The sequence below is a fragment of the Protomyctophum parallelum genome, assembly GCF_964188405.1.
Source record: "Protomyctophum parallelum genome assembly, chromosome: 19".
NCBI lineage: Eukaryota > Metazoa > Chordata > Actinopteri > Myctophiformes > Myctophidae > Protomyctophum > Protomyctophum parallelum.
Window position 1 is genome coordinate 19,523,378 of NC_139717.1, and position 27,203 is coordinate 19,550,580.

Consider the following 27,203-nt stretch of genomic DNA (forward strand, 5'->3'; position numbering starts at 1 on the left):
AGCCGATCAGGCTCAGCTCAGTTTGTTTTTTTAGAAAAACAATTCTCAATCATTTAGTTTGATTTGTGCAAATTAAAGTGAATAGGCCTACATTTGTTTTCTTGTCTTTCTTTCTTATTTTCAAGTTAACACTCCAAGTTACACAATAGTATGAATGCATAAAATAAACACGCACGCACGCACGCACGCACGCACGCACGCACGCACGCACACACACACACACACACACACACACACACACACACACACACACACACACACACACACACACACACACACACACACACCCTAAACAATGATTCAGTCGTTCACACATGCAGGTTTAGCAGCAGGCTAACGTGGCATTTCAGTCCACTCACAGTCGTCTCTCTCAATCTCCCCCCACGGTGCCAGAGGAACTTTGAGTGAAGCCCAGGTTGCTCAAAGCTCTATCTGGGTTGTCCTCTTTGTGTCTTCACTGCTCTTCAGGTTGAAAAAGACAGTCTGTTCGTTCGCTCTCTGATGTTTGTTTGGACGATAAACTGGATAGACCCAGAGTACGGTAATCTAGTGACTGAAATTGTAACAATGGAATGCGGAGGTGCTCAGTCATTCTATCTCAATGGGATAGTTCCAATGTTTGGAACTATAGTGGCGCACCCGCTTTGCGGCGAGATCAAAGCATGTCGCCACTCTCTTCTATTCCACTCGGCTCTGGATAAACCCGCTCCGGACGAGAGAGTGCGGGACACCGGACACGTGTCCCTCCCTCTCTCTCATCCGTGCAACACACTACTCTTTCCTGAGTTCCGGCCCAGTGAGGTCACCACTGGAGTGGCACCACTGCGTCCGAAATTCCATCCAATCAATTACAATGTCAAAATAATGCATTACATTCTGGAAATGTATACCTACCTGCCCACAATGCAGGGTTTGTGTGTTTAAGTGTGTTGACATGTTTATATACTGAGCTGTTAGCCTGTAGCCTACACTATACTGAACTTCTGATTCTAAATTATACATGGGCAACCAGTAGCCTATATAAAAGTATAAAAACCAGTATAAAAATATATATGCCAGTTGAAGCCAGATAGCCTACTGTATGATTTCAGCTGTTCCAATTCCAAACATGCAAACAAACATGAACCAATTACTTCAGTCTATAAGACTTATTATTAAACTTGTATTGTCTTTTTTAATGTAAGTTCATAAAGTTAAAGTAAGTACCGGTATGCGTTTTAAATTAAATACAACTCTAGCCTACTTTTCCATAAATTCAATAAAATAATTATAATAATAATAATAATAATAATAATAATAATAATAATAGGCCTAATAATAATAATAATAATCAGGATTCCAATTCAAAAATAGCAAAAATAGCAGATCTACAAGCTCAAGCGCGTTGCACTGTGATGCATTTTGAGCTTGTATATCGGCTATTTTTGCCAAAGAATGAGGGCATTCATTGCAAAAAAGAAATAAAAAACGAAATACATAAATAAATAAAATACGGAGATAAAGATCAGGTTTCTGCCCGACAGTATACAATGTTAGATTGCTTTACGATCATGTTTGTTTCACAGTGTACTTGTGAATCAATACCGCCCCCATCTGGCGGAGTCAGGTTAATACAACGTGGCCCTCTGGATTGAGTGTGGAAATATAGTATAGTGGCCCTCTCTATCATCAAAGTTTCCCATCCCTGTTCTAATTGCTTTTTGATCCAATTTGAGACAGACAGACAGACAGACAGACAGACTGGCCCAACTATATATCTCAGATCTAGGCTACTGCATGCAAAGCCAAATGTGAGATCTCTCAGGTAAAAAAGGTGTAAAGGTAAAACATATCTCTTTATCATCTCTCTCTCTCTCTCTCTCTCTCTCTCTCTCTCTCTCTCTCTCTGATCTCTCTCTGTTACCTCGGTTATACAACGGTTTTACCGGGCGACTTGTCCGGACCTTTTAGGGCCACTTCGCCAGTGATTTTAGGGTGACTTTGCTGGGCTTTGGGGCGACCGTACCGGGCGACTGTTCGCGGTTGGGGCAAGATGGAAAAGGTGCAACCTGTTACCCTCTGATAAGGGCCTTCTGACTATTCCTGCAACTAAACTTATAACTAAGGGGGATCGGGCATTTGCTGTGGTTGCTCCCACAATTGTGGACTACCCAATGTACAGCAATTTGTAACATTGTTTTGAAAGGTGCTTTATAAATAAAATGTACTTAATTACTTACAGGGTGGTCCTGCTGCTGAAGCTCCAGTTGGTCTGCAGCCTCTCTGCTATAAAGAGCTTAACCTGCATAAGAGGCTTTAGTTGACTTGACAGTGAAGTGAGGAGAGTGGAGGAGAGGTGAAGAAGTGCTCGATCCTCAGCCCGGTGATGCCATTACTCATCACCGGCATGTGTGTGCTTCCACCAGTCTCGCTGCCATCTTCTACGACGTCCCTCCATGATGCCCAGAGCTCAGAGAAGACACCATGCCTGTCTGTCCACGACGTGTGTGGACTGGAACCTCACCTAGTCCTCTAGCTGCAGCAAGGTAAAATGTGTGTGTGAAGGGCAGTGGTGGAAAAAAGTACTCAGTTGTTTTCAGTAAAATTATCAATACTGCAATGTAGAAATACTTTGTTACAAGTAAGTCTGGAATTCAAAATGTACAGTAGGTCTATACTTAAAAGTGCAAAAGTATTGCCATCAAAATAAAAAAAAGTCAAAGTAGGCCTACTCATTATGCAGAATGTCTCATTTCAAAGTTTTCAAATGTATACAAATCTTTTGAAAATAGCCGATTTACAAGCTCACAATGTGTCGCATCGTGACGCATTGTGAGCTTGTAGATCGGCTATTTTCAAATGGCTGACATGTATATAGTGCTGAAGTGGTCAATGTATGTTTTGTAATAATAATCAAAATCTACAAAGTAACTAGTAACTAACGTTTTCAAATAGCCTAAATGTAGTGGAGTAAAAGTACAATATTTGTCTCTGAGATGTAGTGGAGTAGAAGTAAGATTATTGGAAATTGGAATATTCATGTACAAATACCTCAAAATTGTACAGTACTTAAGTTAATGTACTTGTTACTTAGTTACTTTACTTTACACCACTGAAGTGGTGTTCATTTTGTCGACTAAAACTTTGACGAAAAAAGGTTTGTCGACTACTATACCTTTTTTCACCAACGACAACTAAACACAAACGAGCAAAATCTTGGGGGGAATATTTAAATAAAGAAATTAGGATTATTATTTTTATTTTAAAAACTTGATTTTTTAAAAACATTTTAACATTTGAACTAAACAAATTCCGACGGTCCCTGGCACAAAATATTTTTTAGATAGATACAAGGTTTCTGGCCAACACCCACGATTCGGTTAACAACATTTCATACACAAATATTATTAGGCTATACCAGTATAAGCACTAACCTACCATGTCTTCTCTGGGTGTTTCTAGCTGACCAGGAGCCTAATATATAGATACATGACCCCAGTAATCAGCTTACAGTCCACTCACTGCTAGTCTGCCACATACAGTATAGTCTCATTCACACTCACTTTAATACCCTGCTAGACACCACCCAGTACAACCAGTGGGCTAATACCCTGCTACACACCGCCCAGTAACCAGTATGCAGCAGAAGGTCGCCGGAGGCTTGTACTGAGAGCTGACCAGTACAACCACAGTCTAATACTGTTGTACTGAGAGCTGACCAGTACAACCACAGTCTGATACCGTTGTACTAGTCCGCTGACCAGTACAACCACAGTCTGATACCGTTGTACTAGGAGCTGACCAGTACAACCACAGTCTGATACCGTTGTACTGAGAGCTGGTCAGTACAACCACAGTCTATAATATTGTTGTACTGCGAGCTGACCAGTACAACCGCAGTCTAATACTGTTGTACTGAGAGCTGACCAGTACAACCACAGTCTGTTACCATTGTACTGTACTGAGCTGACCAGTACAACCACAGTCTGATACCGTTGTACTGGGAGCTGGTCAGTACAACCACAGTCTATAATATTGTTGTACTGAGAGCTGACCAGTACAACCACAGTCTAATACTGTTGTACCATGGAGCTGTCTGACCAGTACAACCAGTCTAATACAGTTGCTAACATGGGATTTTAACTATACTTTCTCTAGCCTCTGGATTCTCATACTGTCTCGCCTCTGTGATCCTAAACAGTTTTGTGTCCCTCTGGACTACGCTACTGCTTCCTGCCTGAAGCTCTTGTGATTGATTGGATGAGAAGGCGCCGGCGGGAAAACACGACCGTCAAGTGACGGCCGAGGCGCCGACATGGCGGTGGGCAGGGTGACGTTCACGCGGGCAGAGCGCGACCGGCTGGCCCAGGCTCTGTGGCTGCTCAACTGGATCTCTGTGCTGACAGGGGTGGTCCTCTTCAGCCTGGGCCTCTTCCTCAAGGTCAGTATCGCGGAAAGTATATCAAAGTGTTGTCGTTGCCAGATGTTGTAAGAGAAACAAGCAAAATCACGTGTATGAAAACAAACCCCACAAACTAAGCGACTATTATAGGCCACACAAGCACTTTGAGTTTAAACCTATACCTGTATACAATGTATATGTGAAAATAGCAGATCTACGAGCTCACAATGCGACTGTGTTGCAAGCTTGCAGATCTAGCTATTTATCTGATTAGTATCGCCAAATTATTTTCTTTTCCACCCTAAAACATGAACATCGGGTATTATTATAATATAAGGAGTAAGAACTTTTTTCAAAAAAGTGTACAGTATTTGTTAAAATCATGCTTTTATGTGGGCACGTCCACCAGTTCATTAAGTATGCCTGGTTTGCCTGGTGGGTGGTGATGGGTGGTGATCCACCTGAACTGAAGCCGCAGCTGTAGTTGTATGATAAAGGGGGAGGTGTTAGGGCAGGGGCTGATAGTGTGATGTCACTATATTACTGTTTATTTCATTGGCCCGTTGACTGTCAAGGGTTCAGCCTCCAGGAAGAAACCCTAAATACAAAGTTAATAAACCATTGCAAATAAAAACGACTCCAGGGTGTCTAATGAAGTACTGTCACCTCATAGACACATGAAAAACTGGAAAAATAAAAGAAATGTGGCACTCCATCTTTAAGTGGGTTAATCAACACTAGGAGACAAGCAGCTACACTTTAATAACAAGCTACTGCTTCTTCCACCACTGCTCAAGGTGGAGATCCAGAAGCGTCAGGAAGTGATGTCGGACCAGGAGATCCTGTACGTGCCCCACATGCTCATCTCCACGGGCGTGGTGGCGTGCTGCATCAACTTCCTGGGCGGGAAGATCTGCTACGACTGCGTGGACTCCACCAAGTTCCTGCGCTGGAAGCTGGTCATGCTGCCTTACATAGCCTTCACCTTTGTCTTTACCTTCTGCGTCCTGGTGGGGGCGCTGATGTGCTACAGCATACGCAATCAGCTGGAGGAGTCGTTGTTCGTGGGGCTCCGCAACGCTATGCGTTACTACAAAGGTGAGAACCTCGCAGAACCATGCAAGGTTATTTATTATCCACTGGGTTTCCAATGTCCCATAGGCCTCGCATGAATTATGGGCGTCACTATCTCGATAGACTAATTTACACAATTCAGGCATTTCAGACACTCTTATGCAGTGCGACTTAAAGCAATGAAGGTAATCACATGCACAGAATGTACAGAGACAGTGGTGTAGTGCCTCAGTAAACTAGCCGATCATAGTTACTACCAGGCAAACAGCCAAACAATGGAATTTAGCATAATTCTGTTAAAATATGGCATGCTATCTAATTACATTCTTAACATTGTGATGAAAAAAATAAACACGTCTAACTTTAGTCTTTCTCATGTAACAACATGAGACTGAGTGACCAATGTCTGCATGGTATAGCCATATCTTGGACAGTGCAGTCACTATAGCTTCAGACGAGAAGGTGCCAGGAAGGAATGAAGTGCCTTCGAGGCGAGTCTTCAGATTATGTCGGACAATTGTAAGGGCCGATTCATACTCCTATTTTACCGCTGTTTCGGCGCTGTAGTGCCGAAATGATTTTGGCTCGTCAGAAATTTTCAGTAGCACCGAAGAGCCGACTTTAGGACAGTACCCGCCCCCCCGAACCTCAAATGACGTCACATTGCAGGCTCTACAGCGCCGGACCGACTTTTATTCGGCTCTAAAATAGGAGTATGAATCGGCCCTAACAATCTGCACTACAGTTCTGACTGCAATGGGGTGTTTGTAAGTGTAATTCAATGGTGCATTTATATAGCGCCTTTATCCAAGGCACTTTACAGAGATTGTGCATTACATTCACCCATTCACACACACATTCATACACCGATGGCAGCGGAAACCATGCAAGGCACCAACCAGCACATCAGGAGCAATTCGGGGTTCAGTGTGCTCAAGGACACTTTGACACTAACTCTGGGGGAGACCGCGGTTCTTCTGGCAACCTTGCGGTTACCACCCGGCCACTCTACCCCTGAGCCACCGCCGCTTATGATTATAATTGTCTTTGTTGTCATGTCCTGTATAGACACAGACACTCCGGGGCGGTGCTTTCTGAAGAGGACAGTGGACGTGCTGCAGATGCAGTTCGAATGCTGTGGGAACAGCGGCTATAAGGACTGGCTGTCCATCCAGTGGATCAGCAGCAGATACCTGGACATGACCGACAACCACGTCCAAGAGTACGTTCTCATTCTCCAAGGAGTCTAGCTTGTTGTGCGGTTGGAAATATGCACTGAGTGCTCTCATGGTCGATCGTAAATACACGCACTGCACCCTATAGGTGCACGGCGTGCATTGACCGACCCTACTGAGAAGCAGGGTGTGCCAGTGGCCTAAACAGCGACGGTGCAACCGGTGCGCTGCACCGGGGCCCAGACAATGCGGCCCGGGCCCAGGGGCACCAAAATGAGCCACAGAGATCACATTTTCTCTATTCGATCTTCTTCGATTTGCATGCGTGCTCATGTGGATCTGCTCAAAGCAAAAGCCCCGGGGGCGGGGTACAAAATATTTGCAGCCTATCACTGCCGGTCTCCCTGTCTCTCCAGCTGTTTAATAATATAATAAACAGAAATTAATTTTCAGTTAGGTGACAACATTTCAGCCACTCAGAGGAGAGAGTAGCCATTTTTCTGCTCATTTGTTTTATAGTGTTCAAGTTCCACTTGTTTAATCTGTATCCTGACTGTGTTCTCTATCCCGTTTGGATAAAATTGGTATCCCGACCTGAAAATGCATTTTCTGTTTAATAAAAAGCTGGAGAGACAGGGAGACTTTACAAACACTCTACAGCAATGAGTGCGTTCACATAGAGCTTTTTAACACTTACAGTATTTACCCTACCTTTAAACACTCAATTGTACAGGAGGGAGGGAGATTTCACTCTGAAAACCCCCGCCTTTCATTTCCCCCCAACATCTGCCTTTACTACAGTACATCGCCGTTGTAAAACTGATCTCTCTTTAGAAGCGTTAATAATCTAAACGAGATACATGCTGAAGTCAGAAATTAGGACAGAACATCTGCTTTCTGATCAAAACAGCGGCGTAGATTCAGAGTAAATAAGGAAGATTGTCGGGCCCGTAAACCAGGAAGTGAATGGCTGCGCTCGCAGCAAAACAGGTCCGGGACGGACGAGAAAGGCGTTGCCTTGTCAAAAAATGACATCCCGTTTTATATCGATAAAAAATACCTTAATACGACTGTGGACGTCCTAGGCACCATAAGTGTTAAATTACTCCCAATTCAGGTCTGTTTCATTGTTTTCATGCCTACAGCACAGTAGGTATTGTAGCACCAACTAAACTGTTTATAAATCTGTCTGTCTGTCTGTCTGTCTGTCTGTCTGTCTGTCTGTCTGTCTGTCTGTCTGTCTGTCTGTCTGTCTGTCTGTCCAGTCGTCTCCATAGCAACGTGGCGGGCCAGTATTTGACGGACGGCGTCCCGTTCAGCTGCTGCAGCACCTACTCGCCGCGCCCCTGCATCCAGCAGCACGTCACCAACGACTCCGCCCACTTCAACTACCACCACCAATCAGAGCAGCTGAACCTGTGGCGTCGGGGCTGTCGCCAGGTGCTGCTCGACCACTACACCGGCATCATGCAGTCCATTGGCTTCATCGTCTCCATCATCTGGCTGTTTGAGGTACTGCAGGTGTCGTTACACTAATAGCGATAGACCATATGCACACCGCGGCCATACCTGTATAAGTTAATGGCAGGGTGGTCACTAGGTGCAATTTTCCATTTACATAGGCCTATGCAGTGTTTGTTTCATTTAGCAGATGCACAAGAGCAAGAACTACGTGTCGTCAAGAATCATACGTAGCTAAGAGCCTAACAGTCTATATAATAAAACTATGCGTATACACTATAGAGTTCCATGTCTATATAAAATTCTATCTAAGCCTTTGCATACGCCTGTAAGGTCGTCTAGGCTGGGGCAAGTGCTACGGCAAATGCTACAGGCTAAATTGGAGTCTGAAGGGGGTGGGTTTTCAGACTACGGCGGAAGATAGGGAGTGGAAGTGCTTTCCATAGTTCCATAAGATGTGTCACAGTGTTGTTTTCGTCAACTAAAACCAAGGCAAAAAATGTTCGTCGACTACCTGTTTTCACTGACAAAAACTAAATGAAGACTAAGCTATGATGACTAAAACTATATGACTAAATATATTGACAATTTCTTCAAACAAATAAAAACTATAGACTAAAATATTAGGAAGGGACTAGTGGACAAGAGATCCAGTATAAGTAATTTTACAATTAGTTGCATGGCAAAACAAAGCCCACAACGCGTCGCGCTGCAACGTGTTGTGGGCTTGTAGATCATCAGCAAGTGTCATTACGACGGCATCAAGGCCCGCCAAAATACATTTTGTTCGACTAAAATCAACTGTAGATGTAGTCGACTAAAATCGTATGATATTTAGTTGACTAAAACTAGACTAACACTAAAACATTCCAGGTGTAGATTGGCTCGAGATGCAATGACAAATTCGGCCACTATGTCCATTTCGCCTCAGGGTTTCCTCCGGGTGCCGTCTCTATTAATATAATACTCTAAGGTTTTGTCCCGTCACCTGCACGATGCAGCTGCTGGTCCTGACGGGCGTGCGCTACCTGCAGACGGCCCTGGAGAACGTGGTGCGCCTGGGAGGAGACCCCGACTCGCAGTCGGACGGCTGGATCCTGGAGAGCAGCCTGGCAGAGACGGCCCGCCACAACTTCAACATCATCAAGAGCCTGGGCAAGTGCTACCAGGTGGAGGACCACGAGGACCCCAACATCAACGTCCCCAACCCGGGACCGTCCCCCGTGGAAGTGCCTTCCAGACAGCAGCAGCCTGTCTGATGATGACGACCAAGGACTATTGAAAGAGGACGGTGGACTCCATGTTGCTCCCTTGCAGGAAAGAAACATGCGCAATGGGCTATATGCAGCCAACACTTCCGCGTTCAGCTTCCTTGGTCTCAATTGCGCATGTTTCTTTCCTTCCAGGGAGCAACATGGAGTCCACCGTACGGTCTTCGCTTCCCGTCCTCTTTCAATAGTCCTTGACGACGACCAGGATGTCACGGCCAGGGTTCCTAGAACCATGGATTGGTTCTGTTCCCTAATGCACTGGTTCCCAAAACATTGGGTCGGGACCCATTTGTGGTCCATGAACGGACACATTTGTATGGGTCCCTTAATTTAATTTTGTTTTTAATTTTTGTTTTTTAATTGTTATTGTTTCAAAACATTTTCAAAAAACATTCCCAAAAAGCTCATGAATTAAAAACAAAATTCAATTATATTTTTTCCAGTAATTCCTAAAGAAATAATCGAAGAAATTCCATTCATTAGGAAACAAATGTTTACTAAGTAGTGAAAATCTACAAGCTCTCAACGCGACGGTTTGTGTCGCGTTGTGAGCTTGTAGATCTGCTATTTTCACTAGTTTGGGTCCCGGGCAAAAGTCTAATTTATTTTTGGGGTCTTGAGCAAAAAAGTTTCGGAACCACTGCCCTAATGGATACAGCTGGTCGATGCTTGGAGCAGAGAGCAGACAGACCGATTAAACTACATTTTGAATTCTGGACTTTTACTTGATACCGCAATGTACGTCTACATTGAGTACTTTTTCCCACCACCGCCTGTATCCTCTGTGTAAAATGGATTCCCTACAGAGATGGACGAGCACTCACTCTGCGTGTCTCACGAGTCACGACGACTGCATGGAGGGCAGGATTTGGAGGACAACTGTTTTTTTTGTTTTTAATCTCTTACAAACTGCAGAAAGCAAGGAATATATACTGTATTTCAAGAAAGAGATATCACGGTAAACATACTATGCTGGGAGGAAAACTATCTGCAGCTGAAAATGTTATCGAATTCAAGTTTTACATGTGAGTGTCGTGACTTATTTCCCATGGCGCCTTATGATCAGTCAGGTTCTTTTGCAACCTGCCTGCCAAGTGTGATGTGGTCTGATAAAGGTTCATTTGGAGCCTAGTGGGAGATAACACTAGTGGGTAATAACACTTTTTTATGGGAAATATATTCAATAATAAAAATGTAAACTTTATGTTCAATCTTGCTCCTACTGACCTCACTGGAAAATAACCGTGCCAAACAAGATGGACGACAGGATGAGGTTGTTTCAGTAGTGTCTCTTTTTTAAGCTATGTTCACACTGGCAGCTACAAAGCCACAGGTCACCATTCATTTCCAATGGGAGACAGCAACATGACGGTACAAAGCTACAGGCTACCATCCATTTTCAATGGGAGACAGCGACATTAAGATTACAAAGATACAGGCTACCATTCATTCTCAATGGAAGCCATGCAGCAACATAAAGATACAATTAAGCTCAGGGGTGTCCAGTGCCAGGATTTACAGTAGTCAGGGCCCCTGGCTAGACAAAATGTCACAACCCCCCCTGACAATTTGTGGTGTTTTGGTTTAATTTTGGGGTAATTTTGGGGTACCCAGCCTGCCCAAAAGAGGCAGACAGACAGACAGACGGACAGACAGAGACTAGTCGCTGTCCATGGTGCTGAATGAGTGGGGGTTAACCCATGGGCATTTTCCTAAATGTAAAAATGGGTTACGAGCGTCTTTGACGGCTCCAAGGGGGGGGGGGGGGGGGGGGGGGGGGCAAGGGGTGGCTTTAGCCCCCTCTGGTGGATGACTGATTTCTATGTAAACTAAGATTCATTAGCCCCCCCTCTAAATAGCCAGCCCCTCCATAGCACCCCCAGTCACAATGTTCTGGAGCCGTCGCTGTTGACAGGTGTCGCAATGTTAGGGTAGCCATGATCGCCTCAAGCCAAAACACAGCCAGCCGCACAGGCACAGCCAGCCGTTCCTGGTTCCTATGTGTGCTCTAGTAGAAACCATCCATCTGTGGCCAGGTACCAGGTCTTATTAGCTAACTTGAGTAAACTAAAGACCTGGAGGCGTGATCAATGCTCTTTGGCCACTCAGAATAGCCAAATGGCATTGATCACGCCTCCAGGTCTTTAGTTTACTCAAGTTAGGTAATAAGACCTGGTTCTTAAGACACGCAAAATACAGCCCCATGGTGTCTGCCTGCTTACTGCATACATGCTGAGACATCAGATGTTGTCTTCTCGCCATTAATGGTTGACAACCTATAGGCCATTGGTTCTCAAAGTGGGGTCCGGGTGCCCTTGCAGGGGTCCTTGAGGGAGTTTCAGATGGTCCCTATAGGTCTATAGATAGGAACCAAAATGGACCCTTATGGGTCTGTAACTCAGCGAGTGTTCCATTTGTACACTCTCAGAGTTAAATCAACATTGATTTTACAATATAAATCGGAGTCCCAGAGACAAAAATGCCATTAAATGGGGGCCCGTAGACTTGAAAAGATTTACTTTGACGTGACGTCCTCATCAGTAGCTCTGTTTACATCCGACTGTCACTTTGATCAGAGGTTCTCAACATGTGGGTCGCGACCACTCGGGGGGGGTCGCCAAATTGTTTCCGGGGGGCGCCAGATTATTTTCTGAATGTGTAAAAAAAATGCAACTAAATGGCTGGAAAATGGAAATGAAGAGTTTACATAATGGATACACTTTCCTTAACGATTATATGTGGTTTCGGTATTTATTTGTCTCACGTCTCTTGGGGGTCACAAGAAATACATTTGTTTATTTGCTGTTATTTATTTTTTATTTTTTTTAGATATTTTTTTTTTGCGGCTTACGCCTTTTATTGATTTTTTAAGGGACAGATAGTAGGCTGACAGGAAACGGGAGAGAGATGGGGGGATGACATGCGGTAAAGGCCGTGTCGGGTCCGGGAGTCGAACCCGCGGCACACCGCGACTGGATCACCAGTCCGGTGCCCAGACCGTTACGCTACGGCCTGGGCCTGCTGTTATTAATAAATTATGTTTCAGAAACTATAATGGTCGTATGAGTTATTTATTCCCCATAACCACCATTTAATAACTCTGCAGCCCACTTACTTTCTAGTTCAGCCACGCAGCTGGTTGTGCTGACTTTAATATTTACTATGGCTTTTATGTGGTTAATTCACTGTTTGACTTTATTTATGTAACTGTTAAATAGTATTTTTCCATAGTCAAACCTACTTCTGCAGACTGCATGGCAGAAAGGGGTTACTACCATGTAACATGGCCATTTTCCATTGGCTTATTGAGAGCTCAGCCCTATACCTTGCATATAAATACATCCCCAAATGCTGCCACTTTATGATTCTGATGAAGATCATTTAGGTCGAAAAAAAATAGTCATTTGTTTTTATACTAGCAACTAAATAAAGGGCTTGAATTGTATCCTCTCCTTCGAGAATTTGTCCATGTTTGTTCTATAGGTGGGTGTTACCAGATTGTTGTTATCGCTCACTCTAGTAGGCCTATTGTGGCTGTGGAGGTAAACCGTATGGCAAGTACAATCTAACAAGATATGCTAAAAGCCATTGTGAAAGCCATTGTGTCCATTGTGGTTGTACAAAATCCCCTCACTCTCTAGCTGAGAGTGGGGTGGAGTGGGAGCTGAATAGAGCACCGAAGTCTGACGTCAATATCGGTAGAGGGCGCAAATACACGGGTTCATGTACTTTTTATTTGCATTGTAATCCCCATAGGGGGATTTTAGGTCGCCTCATATAATAACTGTGTTTGAAAAAAAAACAAGAGGGGCACGGTGGCACAGTTCGGGGCGCTGTGGGTGCTGGCGGCGTGTTTCCTCCTCTGCGTCATCAGTGCCCATACCCGAAGGCGGGGTTGGCGAAAGGGCCTTTCTGTGTGGAGTTTGCATGTTCTCCCCGTGTCCCCTAGGGTAGGTACCCTCACAAAAACATGCAGTAATCCTGGTCTCTAAACTGCCTCCCCCTGGCCAGCCGGGACGCCTGATGGAGGGGAAAGGAACTGGTTGGAATAACGTGCTCCTTCCACGCGCTACGTCCAACCAGGAAAACTCCCCCCTGTCAGGTGTAAAGGAGCAACTTGGACACTCAAGCATGAAGGAAGCATGAGTTAAGTCCGTTGCTCTCCCTAGGTTGGCGGAGGGTGTGTAGAGCCCAGGATCACATCACAGGATGATTGACACAGGGGTGAAAAATGGGTTACAAAATCGTGGGACAAAAACAATATAAATTAAGAAAAATAAACAAAAACATCCAGGCCGCTTCACTCATAATGGATATGAAGAATCAACTGACTGAATTAGTTAAATCTTCGCTAGAAAAAGACTATCATAATGAGTGGCTGACTGTCGCAAACAACAGAGACACCTCCCTGACGATAATGCAGAGACAGCTTGTTTATTGTTGGACGCTTATATGAAACAATTTTAAGATGAGACCATGTTATTCTCCATAAAGACATTATTTCCATGAACCTATACCATACCATACCATACCATACCATACCATACCATACCATACCACCTTTATTTATATAGCACATTTTAAAACAACAACATTGTAGGCTACAAAAGTGCTTTACAGTAAAACATTACAAAACACAACTTCATTGAAAACCACAAACAACATGCACAGTGTCACATTAAACATCAAAACATCTCATACTGTGCTTGGAAATGCCAAGGAATAAAGGTAAGTCTTGAGGCGTGACTTAAAGACCTGGAGGGTGGGGGGCTTGTCTTATGTGCAGAGGCAGCTCATTCCAGAGCTTGGGAGCTGCCACTGCAAAAGCTTGGTAACCTCTGAGCTTCAGCCTGGTTTTAGGCACCACCAGGTCAGAGGACCTGAGCGTCCGTGTCGGAGCATAGGGTTTCAGCAGTTCAGATAAATAAATGGGTGCCAAACCATTAAGACACTTAAAGACAAAGAGCAATACTTTGAAGTCAATCCTGTATCGCACAGGAAGCCAGTGGAGGGAGGCTAGTACAGGGCTGATGTGGTCTCGCTTACGTGTGCCTGTAAGTAACCTAGCAGCGGCGTTCTGGACTAGCTCTAATCGAGAGATGGAAACCTGGTTTACTCCAATATACAGGGCATTGCAGTAGTCAAGGAGGGATGTCATGAAAGCATGAATTACAGTTTCAAACACAGAGCGGGATAGACAAGACTTAACCTTAGATAGCCTCCTAAGCTGGAAGAAGCTCTTTCTTACTACCTCATTTATCTGTTTGTCCATCTTTAGGTGGACATCTTTAGTGGTGGGTGGGGCCCTATACTAATTAGGCACACCTGTGGCTGGCACAGGCGGTACCTACTCCCCCTCCTCCCAGCAACCGGCCTCCTACCAGTACAGCTCCTCCTCCCAGCAACCGGCCTTCTACCAGTACAGCTCCTCCTCCCAGCAGCCGGCCTCCTAGCAGTACAGCTCCTCAACCCAGCAGACGGCCTCCTACCAGCACTCCTCCCAGCAACCGGCCTCCTACCATTTTACTCCTCCCAGCAACCGGCCTCCTACCAGTATTAATTAGGCACACCTGTGTTTCTTTTCAGTGGTCATATGACAACGTAAACTAGATGGGAAATGGCATTATATAATGTGTACCAGTGTACAACTGCATATCCCTGACCCAACCGGCTGTATTTTAGCGTGACTTTTTATCCTGCTACACTGCAAATGTCTTTTACTTTCAGGGCTCCAAAGGGGCAACTACAGAGCAATAGCAGTGATGATCTTGGTGTGTGTGTGTGTGTGTGTGTGTGTGTGTGTGTGTGTGTGTGTGTGTGTGTGTGTGTGTGTGTGTGTGTGTGTGTGTGTGTGTGTGTGTGTGTGTGTGTGGTCCATGGGGCCTTATATGTTTTCTCCCAGACTACTCAGCCAGCTGACGGAAGAGCCAACTCCAACTGTGCTCGTGTCAGAGGTTGATGATGAGGAGCTGAAGGCTGGCTTGGAAAAGGTTTAGTATAATATTTTGTTTAATATCTTTACAATGCATGTCTCCCCAGATGTATACAACGTAAAACTAGAGGAAGTATACTTTTTGTTTCTATGACTGCTTTTATTTCAGTCCGAGCAAATTCGGTGCATCGCAAGGTTAACTTAAATTATGGAATTTAAATGTTTCTCTTCTATTGAAATTTGCAAGGAGCCAACATAATATGGAAATGTTACATTAAAGGTTCTCTAGAGTAATATAACACATTTTTGTTTTTTTACAAGCAGGCCCTCTGCAGGTAGTCCATGTTGCTTTGCAGGAAGCAAATCTCTCACTAATAGGCGGTCTATCCACAGTCCACAGACTATGTGTGAGCGTAACGAGTTTGTACGATCTGCATTGAAGTTCATTTGGATGAAAGACTTAATTTGCCTCTACAACAGTAAGTGTGTGCCTATGGAACATGAAATTGCGATGTTTAAGATTGTAGTAGATATTGGTAATTTGGCTGCCATATTTTCTATATTGTCTATTTTCTATGCATTATATTATCTATTTACTACGTTTCTATATTATCTATTTACTATCGTTATAATGACCAGGTTTCAAGAGTTCAAGTTCACTTATGACGCCCATTTCCGTTATGTCAGCATATAGGGCGTAGACTAGGCGCCTCCCAGAACAGTCATGGCGCTTCCGTCTGTCAGTGACACTTTAGTGTGAGACGGGAGCAGTCGCTTGTTACGGAGCGCTGCATGTCGCAATGAAAGGTTCGTTTTGTTATTTTGGTGTCATGTCATTCAATTATTTGTCAACATTTAAGTTCCTCATTGCAAAACATTACAAGGTTTATTGATCGTTTTTGTTCATTATGTTTCTTTGCAGTCCTGGTTATGAAGTTCATGTTTGGTTCCTTTCCGCATGCCCTTTGAGCTATGGGCAGCCAGTGAGGTAAATAGCGTTTGTTTTGAGCATTTGTTTGTTACGCTATGATTTATTTCGTTATGTTTAATTTGGTACTCATGTTAATCATGATTTATTCTTTTGTGTGTTTCGTCACTCGTCAGTTTGACGTAGGCTTTTGGGCATAAAATAAAGCCTCCAGTTTCAACAAACAAACTGCCTCGTTCATCGTTCACGACTTCATGATCAAAGGGTGTGACAGGTAATATTGTTCAATATGTCCATGCAGTAGAAAAAAGTTAGTTTGTGTACATGGTCGCTCTGCACAATAAGGTGCCGTGTTTTTTTCATAGTTTTTTTTCAAGAATGCCTTATGGTATATAGGTACCCTCACAAAAAACATGCAGTAATCCTGGTCTCTAAACTGTCTCCGCCTGGCCAGCCGGGGGACCTGATGGAGGGGAAAGGAACTGGTCGGAATAACGTGTTTCGACCACGCGCTACGTCCGGACGGGGAAACTCCCCCCTGTCAGGTGAAAAGAAGCAGCTTGGACTCCTCATGCATAGAAGGAAGCATGAGGTCAGTCCCCCCCCCGTCCCCGTCCCCCCCAGGTTGGCGGGGGAAGTGTACCGACCAGGATTACATTCAGATTCCTTTATTTGCCATTGTGTAAAACACAGGAATTTGCTTTGGCATTTCTGTGTGTGCATTCTATTTAACTTTTTTCACATAGCGTTAGACATTAGGTAATTGACACTGGGTGAAAGAATGCGTTGCAAAATCGTGGGATAAAAATGAATAGAGAGAAGAAGATAAAATGATGCCTTACTAAAGTATTTGTACGCCTATTGTTATGATTAATAGCTTACTGATTCTAATCTAAGTACTTGGACCCTCGTCTGGTTCTGGTGTGTGACGACCCGGTTGACATTTCCATGGTTCGGACAGACGGACATACGGGCAGGCCTGCTCCGGGAGAGAGATTAACATGACACGGAGACTTGGTCACATCAATACAATCACAAGGTTTATTGTCTTACAGGATCATATATATGCTTGGATACTTTGTGTCCTACTGACGTCACTGACTTAGACATCACAATCACTGCCTGCAGCACGCGGCCTTCAGCGTGCCCCTAACAGACCTAGGGAAGGTTACAGTTCCGGCAGTGCACCTTACACATATATCCATACACATATATAAGTACATTGCATATTCACGTACAAGTACCTGTTATCAGTACACAGCCTGTTGGATATATTACAACAGTCCACTCTTTGGCCTTGAAAAGGACATCAATCATCAATCAATCAATCAATCAATCAATCAATCAAGTGCTGTGGTTATAGTGCGGAAAAAGTGTACAATCACTTATTGATACCAAAAAAACCTGGACTCCGCCAGGGAAAATTGCATCAAGCCTCTCTCGGATCATTTTCATATGATCTCTTTACTTAATCAATAATCATTGATCAATCTCTGAGCAAGCACGCGCACGCCACCTGATTGTACACGAAATGGAGAGAGATAGCAGAAACACAGGAAGAAAAGAGGGGAAGAACAATATATAATATATCTGTACAATATATACACAATTTGAAAATACTAAGGATGTGGGGATAGGAAAGGGTACATTATAATATCACATTAATGTAATATCACTTCAGATCACTGATCATTTACACTTAACATTACCTCGTGTCTAATTTCAACACTTCCCGGATCATTCCCTGCTAATCTATTCCTGATTTGCAGAACGCTCTCTGAGCAGTATGTTATGACTCCGTCCTCAGTTATGTCTTATCTGGCCATGTTATTGCTCTGTCTGGAAGGAAAGTACAGCATGTCTGGCATCACTAAACTCAGCAGAACTGGATTACATCAGGCAGGACTACACTAGCCTACCTTTACCTAAGGCAAACAATTGCATTGATAACTGACATTTCTGACATTTATAACTGACACCACTCTTTTATACCGCTCAACACCACTCTTTTATACCTCTCAACACCACTCTACACTTGATCTTGCCTGCCTTATCTCCGGAGGCCCTGTGTGAGTGTCATGTATAGGGACAGTGTATAATAACAGCAAAGAAACACACCGAAACATTAAAATAAAATATTCCAAACGTCCAGGACCCTATTCCAAATGTCCAGGACCCTGACAAGACAATGTTCCAATCGCCCAGGACAATGACATTACTAGAAAATGTTCAAGAGCCTACCATGTTCACCTCACGACCCTAATCCACGTCACTGGAACCGATAGTTCATGGCCCAGAACCAACAGATCTTCATACTGGCAACCGCGCGCAATTGTCCCGTACCGAATCCATATCAGATAGCGCGCATGTGCCCATGAGGCCGCGTTGATGATATATCCATAAAAGTTGCGCGCGAACAATCTCGCGCACATCCTGACCCAGGACTTGTCTCATAAAAGTCTGAGCAAAAACCGTCCTCCGTCACAATGTGACTAGGATCCTATTCCCCTCATGAGTTCAGGATCCGGGTAATCTGAACATGGGATGTCGTTCAAATGGCACACTTGCATCTGGTCTCCTAGACCCCCCGCTGGGCCGACGCCGACCCTCCTGGCCTGCGGTCCGACGTGTGACCTGCCAGATGCAGACATACAGGACGCGGTCTGCGTCCGGTGTAGGCCGTGGCTGGTCTAGCTCTGATGCAGACCTACAGGGGGTCTGCAGCACCGACGTGATGGTCTGGCCCGCACCGACGCGATGGTCTGATGTAGGCCGTGGTGGTTCGACCCTGATGTAGCGTCCGCTGTAGGCCGTGGGCTGGCCCTGACGTGTCATCCGATGTAGGCCGTGGTCTGGCCCTGATGTAGGCCGTGGTCTTGCCCTGATGTCATGGTCGGGTGGACCCTTGCGGGCAATGGGTGCTGTTCAATGCCCGAGGCCATCTCCCAATGTCCCCGGCTGACCGCTTAAGCCCGCTGGACCTGGTGCATACCAGGGCTGGGTCTGGAGAACCTTTCTGCATTTTGCAGGCTGCTGTGTCCTGTGGAAAAACTTGGAACAGCACAGGGTCTCCCCCCCCCCAAAACAAAGAATACACACGCATACTGTGTGTGTGCGTGGGGGCCTATGTCCTGTCTTCATTGGGTTTTCTTAATCACTATGCCTCCAATTGATCCATCACCCATCCACGAGGACTACTAATATAATACAATTAAAATTCAAAATGTGTATTTTTGAGCATGTTGCATGGCGCGTCTAATACTTACCACCCGTGACCCCTTAACACTGGTGCCTTCTGGACCTCTGCCTCGTGCTGCACACCTGCTCTGTGTAAACAATTGCTAACGGCCCACTGTGTTCTTGATAAGACACCGGGCCTTGCTTTTTCACAACAACCATATACGCTCAGAGGGCCTTCTCCCAAATTCTTTCAATCCAGAAGCCCAAACACACTTGTTATGGATTAATCTTTCAGACCATATTGCGTCATACATCCATCTTCAAATACCATTTGTATTTGCCCTCTTGAAACACAATTAAACAGACACATTTTGTACAAACGGCGGTGGGGGACATAAAAACATGAATGATTGTTATTCACAATTAAACCGACACATTTCATACAAACGGCGGTAGGGGACATAAAAACATGAATGATGGTTTGGTTTTTCAGCATGTCTCAGGTCTGGTCCCGCATGAACTGCATTCCTGACTGCTTCTGTGCGTTTCTGTGAAGGAATATAATTAGGGTTAACTATATTCACCCACTCTTAACCACGCTTGTGAAACACAACGTGGTTTTATCACAGACAGTCAACTCTGTACTGCTGGCAAATACACCATGGTAGTACTCCCTAACATTTCTCATGAACCCTGACACTTGCTCGCTTAGGTCCTTTCTTACGCTTATTTTTCACTCTGGTCCTTTATAGCTTGACGGACCTTGCATAATTTTGCACTTCATTTATGTCTGTCTAACCATTCCGCTATTTATTTATTTGACCTGAATATGCACCTCATTCCCTCTCCACAAAACATGCGTCCATGCTGTGGAATGACAAGAAGAGCACGTCCAGGCAAAATCTAAAGCCTTCTCTTACCTGAACACTTCTTCTCTCACACAACTGGGGTTTTTACTCGCTTACTTAGTAATTAAATACAAATTATTTCAGGCCTAATAGTGCACTGATTATATTACTACACAAAACTTGCACCGCTTAACTTTTCTAAGCTTACAATAACATTGTCCCAAAAACACCACAACAAACTCGTCACCACAACAAACTCGTCTCTCTTTGGACGATTTATTCATGAGCATAGCTCTCTGCTCCTTACCAGGTGTAATACTGACTGGGACATGTTGAAAAGGGTGTATGTGCTGTGCTGTAGTCCTGTATTACTTTTACAAACCCTGTCTGTTTTCCCAAGGTTGTGGTCATTATTTAAACTTCTCTATTGTCCTAATTTGACAGTTACTTACTTGACCTATCCAGACTTTATAAGACTAAAGTTGGCCTAATCCGATAAAACACAGTTACTTGTCTTCACCATTGACTGGGCCTAGGACCTATTGGTTTTTATTCCTCCTTAATCCTTATCTAGATGGAGTTCCCTTCCAAATGGATTACAGCTTGAGCTTATAAATTGCACCAAAATTCTGCTGAACCAATGAACTATACTTTACTTAATGATTGTGAAAATATCAGATCTACCCTGATGCACACACGTATGTGTACGCTTAGGTACACACACATCGCACACACATCGCACCCCTTCCTTTGAACAGGACTTCTTACTAGACAAAACATTCCCCTGTTGTCTATCCTTCCGTGTGTGTGTGTGCGCGTGTGTGCGTGTGCCTGGGCGCTGCTCTCACCCTAAATGTGAAAATAACTTGCCACACATTTCCGAATTCCACCATAAAACTGGTAACATAAATATTTAAACCTTCCCACTCAACCTCGTCCGCTGATGTAGATGTAGATATGACGACATGGAAAGCCCCGCATGAAATCAATGTGTCCCATCCGACACAAAACAAAAATGCCCCACAGTTCAGTGCCAGACAAACGTTTCAGTGGTCAAAAACTCCACAGAATGACTTTCTGCTGCTCCTCTCAGCAAAATGGTTCAAAGTTCATTGGCAAACACGCTTAGTGGTAAACCTCCACAACATGTCTTTCTGTCTCCTCTTAGCACAAAAAGAAAAGTCCAGGTTTATGGTCTTGGGTGCTCTGGCTGGAGTTTACCCCAGCTGGGTGGCTGGGCTGTTGACCATTCATCTTTTAGACGATTACAGAGTGGGAAGGATGAATATCCTTGATACTTTGGTTTTTTAATGTGGCAGTTTTACTAACATAAAATGTTGACTAAACACTTCCTCTTAGTGTGTGTGTGGGTGAGTGTGTGGTCGTCTGAGAAATCTACACACATGTGCTTACTGACTGCACCTATGTGAACTGACCTCCAGGCTGACTACAGCCCTAATATACTGTTTGACCTAAAAGCTGACTACACCTTAGAATATGACATTGACCTACCAGGCCGGCTACGCCTGGAATATAAACTGTCCTCCCTGAGTCATATCCATTATAGTTTAATTTGATAAACTCCCTATATGCTTCAGGCCTGCCTGATTCCTATTCAACTCAACACACCCCCCCCCCCCCCTCCATATAGGGACACTAAATATGGGATCATACATTTGGTGCAACTTAAAGGGCTGTGTAATGAAATGTATTTGACTGGAACTCCACCAAACTACCGCATTATACCCTGAATAATGACTAATTTTACTTCCCTGTGGCTTACATTACGGTAAACTACTTAATTTTGAAGTAGATGTACTTAACCAATTTGCGCTATTCATTTTATTTATTCTTAGTGAATGCGGCCCTACCGGCCATTACGAGCTTGTAGATCTGCTATATATATATATACTGATCGCCTAGTTGGGTGGCTAAATGTTCTATCCATAGTGACTTTTTGGCCACTGTCCTACTACAAGGAGCAGTGTAATATAAACACACAGAATAGCTCTGTTCTGCTGACGTACCAAACGTCTTTTCCCAACTCTGTCAAGTCACCAGAACTACACCAGTCACCCTCTCAAACAAGTTGACTACAGTGAATGCGGCCCGTTTCCTTCATTTTTTTTTCTCTGCAGATCTATTTTACTCCTGATGAATAGCCTCGCTCGTTACATAGTAATGTACCTGACCTAGCCAATGTGCCTATATTTTACAGCTGAATGAGGCCATACCGGCCATTACGAGCTTGGAGATCTGCTCTTTTGCTGCCTACATTAAGGTCCTCTACTTAACTAAACTTGAAGTATTTGTACATATCCTGTCCAAAATTGCCCTGGTCACTTCATTTCTTGATACATACTACAGTGCCCTGCCGGGCATAATGAGCTTGTAGATCTGCCCTTTTGGTGCCTACATTGATTTGAAGTATTTGTACTTATCTTGTCCAATTTGCCCTTGTAGCACTATTTTCTTTATCACAGACAGTGCCCTGCCGGGCATAATGAGCTTGTAGCTCTGCTCTTTTCTTTACTTTTTACTAGGCCTACTTGGCAACCTGTCACTATGCACGTGACTAATCAGCTCCTAGATTAATAATGAGTTTCACTCTGACTCTACACCAACTATTTAGTGTTCCTAGTAAATACTCCTGTATTGTTTGTTCACTCCTGAACTTTGGCCCAATGCCACATAGATTATTGGCCAGTTACAGCATTTTCTCGTCATTAATTAATATACTGGGTTCCTGATGCGTTTTCAATGAGTAATACTAGCTCTCTGAGAGCTTCATTTGAGTGTCTAAGCATGTCTTTGACCTTGGCTATATGAGATAAGAGATAACACGCTCCGTGAAAGTCAGGGAGTAACTCTCTAGCTGTGTGGGGGTAGATTATAAACAAATTGTCTGCGTCTGTGAGAACAGAGCTAGGCATTCTCTTCTGATAAAAGCCTGTGTGCTGATGAACGGTATCTCCAAGTTACCATGGATACGCCAGCCATTTCGCCCTCCCGTCTATAACCTCTTGGCCCAGTCAGAATCTCGGGGAGTGCTCCTCTCTGGTGATAAGGTTACCATGGCTACGCCAGCTTCAGCGCTCTCTCGTCCATGGCCCGATGTGCGGAACAGAAAAGATGAGTTCTACGTCTCGCAACCGAAAAAACCGAAACCCCCCCCCCAACAAAACATTATAGCACTTCTAATCCTTACTTTGAGGCTAACTTTTTATTATTATTTATATATGGTCAATTGATTCTTAACAGCTCACAGGGCAGGCTAACTAGACACATTGAAACTTTACTCTAGTAAAACATTAGATTACTTTTACTGCCTTAAATAACCACCACATATAGCAGCCTCTGCTGCCTTCTTTATATTCATATTTTGGCTATTTTCCTTCTTAATACTCATATTTTGGCTATATGAGACTTCTATCTACATGCCTTGTAACTAGGCTGGACAATCTATTTCAATTAGGCTATTTGTGCCGCTTGTAGATCGGCTATTTTGCACACTCATGTAAGTGAATGAAACCCGAACCTCACGTCGGTCCTTACTGAATACTGATTCATATTTCACTTAAGCAATCCACCAGCCCCCTCAGATTGGAGGTTGATTTAGTGTGTGATAACCACATCAGCTTGACTACATACCGTGCATTACCCTGCATTAGTTCACAGACTCTTTGCTACTGTATTTAACTCATTTCCCAGCTGTAGCTCAGCAGAAACCAATGCATTACATGAAAGACACCAGAGATGCCACTCTTATGTGCCCACCTCTTACCATCCGCTTGCATAATGGATGACCGTGTCCTAACGACTGTGGTACACTTTTCATACACATGAGCACCCCACTGCTGGGGGGAGCTTGAACTTCGACTGCCCATAGCCGAACTACTGTGGTACTTAAGCGTGTCTGGGAACCTCGACATCACTTTTCATAAACATGTGCACCCCTCTACTGGGGGTTGCTTCAACTTTGACTGTCCATAGTCGACAAGACACTGAACACAACAAAAAACATAGACGCCACATGGAATGCTCAACGATGTCTGTTCACACACCAGCCCTTATCTGGTACCTTGAAATGGGTACCTAAAATCTAGCAGTGACTTTTGACTTTGACCAGAGTGAATTACAGTATGCTGTGGGAAAACAACCACAGTCTTTAATACGCTATATCTCAGAAACGTAAATACGCTATAACTCAGACACGTATCCTGCTAGACAACATCATAGCAGATTTATAAAACAACAGGCAGAACTCACAGCTGTTGTGCGGGGCGTAAGGCCTCGTCCCGGCTTCTAACCTAGCTGCGTGATACAACACTAGGCCACTGACCTGCTTCAAGGAACAGTGTAATAACCAACAGAATAAATCTGTTCTGCTGAACGTACCAAACGTCAGGCTTAATATGGACTCCAACCATATGCTGCGTGGAAACACCGACGCAGTCTTTTTCAACAGAATTAATCTGTTCTGCTAATGAACCTTCATTAGGCTTACATATGGACTCAAACCATATGCGCTGCTTGAACACAAACAGTCTTATCTCTAAACTCTGTCAAGTCACTAAAAAAATTGTATCAGTCACTTAAAAAACACACACTGACTAACAGGATCTATATCAGTGGAATTTGGAAGCTTGTACTAAATGTGGGAACAATAAAAAAGACAAGGTTTAACTAAGGTAAACCCTGCATCATAACCTATATTACTTTTACCAGACAAGAGGAGAGGCACTTTTTCTCTGGATGAAGAGTAAAATATGAAGTGAACTCACCCCTTGTCTGATCCCAACTTCACGACACCAATTGTTATGATTAATAGCTTACTGATTCTAATCTAAGTACTTGGACCCTCGTCTGGTTCTGGTGTGTGACGACCCGGTTGACATTTCCATGGTTCGGACAGACGGACATACGGGCAGGCCTGCTCCGGGAGAGAGATTAACATGACACGGAGACTTGGTCACATCAATACAATCACAAGGTTTATTGTCTTACAGGATCATATATATGCTTGGATACTTTGTGTCCTACTGACGTCACTGACTTAGACATCACAATCACTGCCTGCAGCACGCGGCCTTCAGCGTGCCCCTAACAGACCTAGGGAAGGTTACAGTTCCGGCAGTGCACCTTACACATATATCCATACACATATATAAGTACATTGCATATTCACGTACAAGTACCTGTTATCAGTACACAGCCTGTTGGATATATTACAACACCTATGATGTATTAATGCCTGCAAGTCACTGACTTTTGTATGCAGGAGTATTAATGCCTGCAAGTCACTGACTTTTGTATGGAGGAGTTAACTTGGGTGTGATCTAGGCCCTAAAAACCAGTCCGGCTTATATTCACAACCAAGTGATGCTGTATAAAATCTCTGGGCCACTTTGTATGACTTGGCTATTTTTCTTGGCCACTTTAAGTGCACTCAAACATCACAGCTTTACTTTTTACAGGTGGAGACGCAGTCCTACTTGTGGACGGGGAGGAGCCCGTCACAAGTGGTGTCTTTGGAGGACGTTCTTTGGTTAATTATTATTATCATTAAAAATAAATTAAACCGGTGCCAATTGCTGGAATTGTAGGAAGTGTAAATCTCAATGCATTTGTCTCATCATGAGTGAGGAACATCCTTTCTTTACAAGAAAAACCGATTGGACACTGTTGCTTGTGCCAAAGAAATCAGACAACGTTTTGTGATGCCCATTGAAAAGGCAGTATGATAATAAAAGATACCAGTTTACGAGTCATTTGGCCCAAGTTGTTCGCATACATGAAGGAGGGGGGGCCGCCATCTTTCGGCAAACCCCCCCCGGCCCAGTCATGAACGGCCCGCCGCACCCGACACTGCTGCCGGGCTACGCGAGGCCAGCCGAGAGTCCTCGGCGCCCAGATATTGTTCCATCTAGGCGGGATTCAAACTTTTGGCACAGCATCAGGCCTTCAATAGGGCTGGGGGAACCATTGACGGTTGTCATATCAGAATCTAACAAAAGCTGTTACTATAATTACAAAGGGTTCCACTCGATTCAACTCCAAGGCATCTGTGATTCAGAGGGGAGATTTCTGGTTCTGCTCATGACACTCGTCGCATCCTCAGAAATAGCCCCGTTTATTTTAAATCATTATACCTATACCCACCACCTGATTTTATTTTATTTTGAGAGATGCAGGCTACCCCTGCATTGACCAGCCAATCACAATCATGGTCCCGTTTAATAAGCCATATGATGGGCCAATGCTGCATAGCAGGGCTCGCAATATCGTGGAAAGAACTTTTGGCCTCATGATGGCATGCTGGCGATCCACCATAGTCTAGGCACTGGAGGTCCTTGTCTCAGAGGTTGTCTTGGCCTGTGCTTTCCTCCACAATATTTGTTTGGCCAATGGTGATGTGACTGTCGTGTATGAACAGGCCAAAGAGCCGCGGACTGAAGAGCCTGCTCCACTTGACAAGGACACCGGGAGAGCAGTGGGAACCACATCAGAGACACCGGGGACAGGGAGAACACTGTGAACCACATCAGAGAACAAACGTGTGCCCAGATCTTGGAACCTATAGGCAGCCACACAGACTATTGGCAGACCATGACTTGTGTTTGTTGTGAATGTATTGTGGGCTCAGTGAACCCACCACAAATAAGATTTGCAGTTAAAGAAATAAAATACAACACTTTACGCCATTTATGTTGTGGAAATAAAGCTATCAACTATAAATGACATCACTGCCTTCTGTGATTTGTTTACGATAGATATAAAAGCTCAAGAGTGATTGTGAAAAGGCTCTAACGGCCAAGGCTCCAAAAAATGTCCACGATGCAGTTTTTGGTATTTATCTAACCTCCAAACATGCAGAATCATACAAAACAAAAACTAAACTAAAAAGACTGGCCAAAACAGAGCTTCAAATAACAGAACTTATGAACACTTGA

The 27,203-nt window shown here is 44.1% G+C and overlaps 1 protein-coding gene across 1 annotated transcript; it reads left to right on the plus strand.

The window, feature by feature from the left end:
• Window positions 1-4,294: 4,294 nt before the first annotated feature.
• Window positions 4,295-9,350, plus strand: LOC310876826 (photoreceptor outer segment membrane glycoprotein 2-like; the record flags this gene model as incomplete). Its single annotated transcript, XM_083790480.1, has 5 exons — window positions 4,295-4,420; window positions 5,179-5,479; window positions 6,524-6,677; window positions 7,896-8,142; window positions 9,093-9,350. The coding sequence occupies 5 exons, from the start codon at window positions 4,295-4,297 to the stop codon at window positions 9,348-9,350; spliced, it is 1,086 nt and encodes a 361-aa protein (XP_083646606.1).
• Window positions 9,351-27,203: the final 17,853 nt, after the last annotated feature.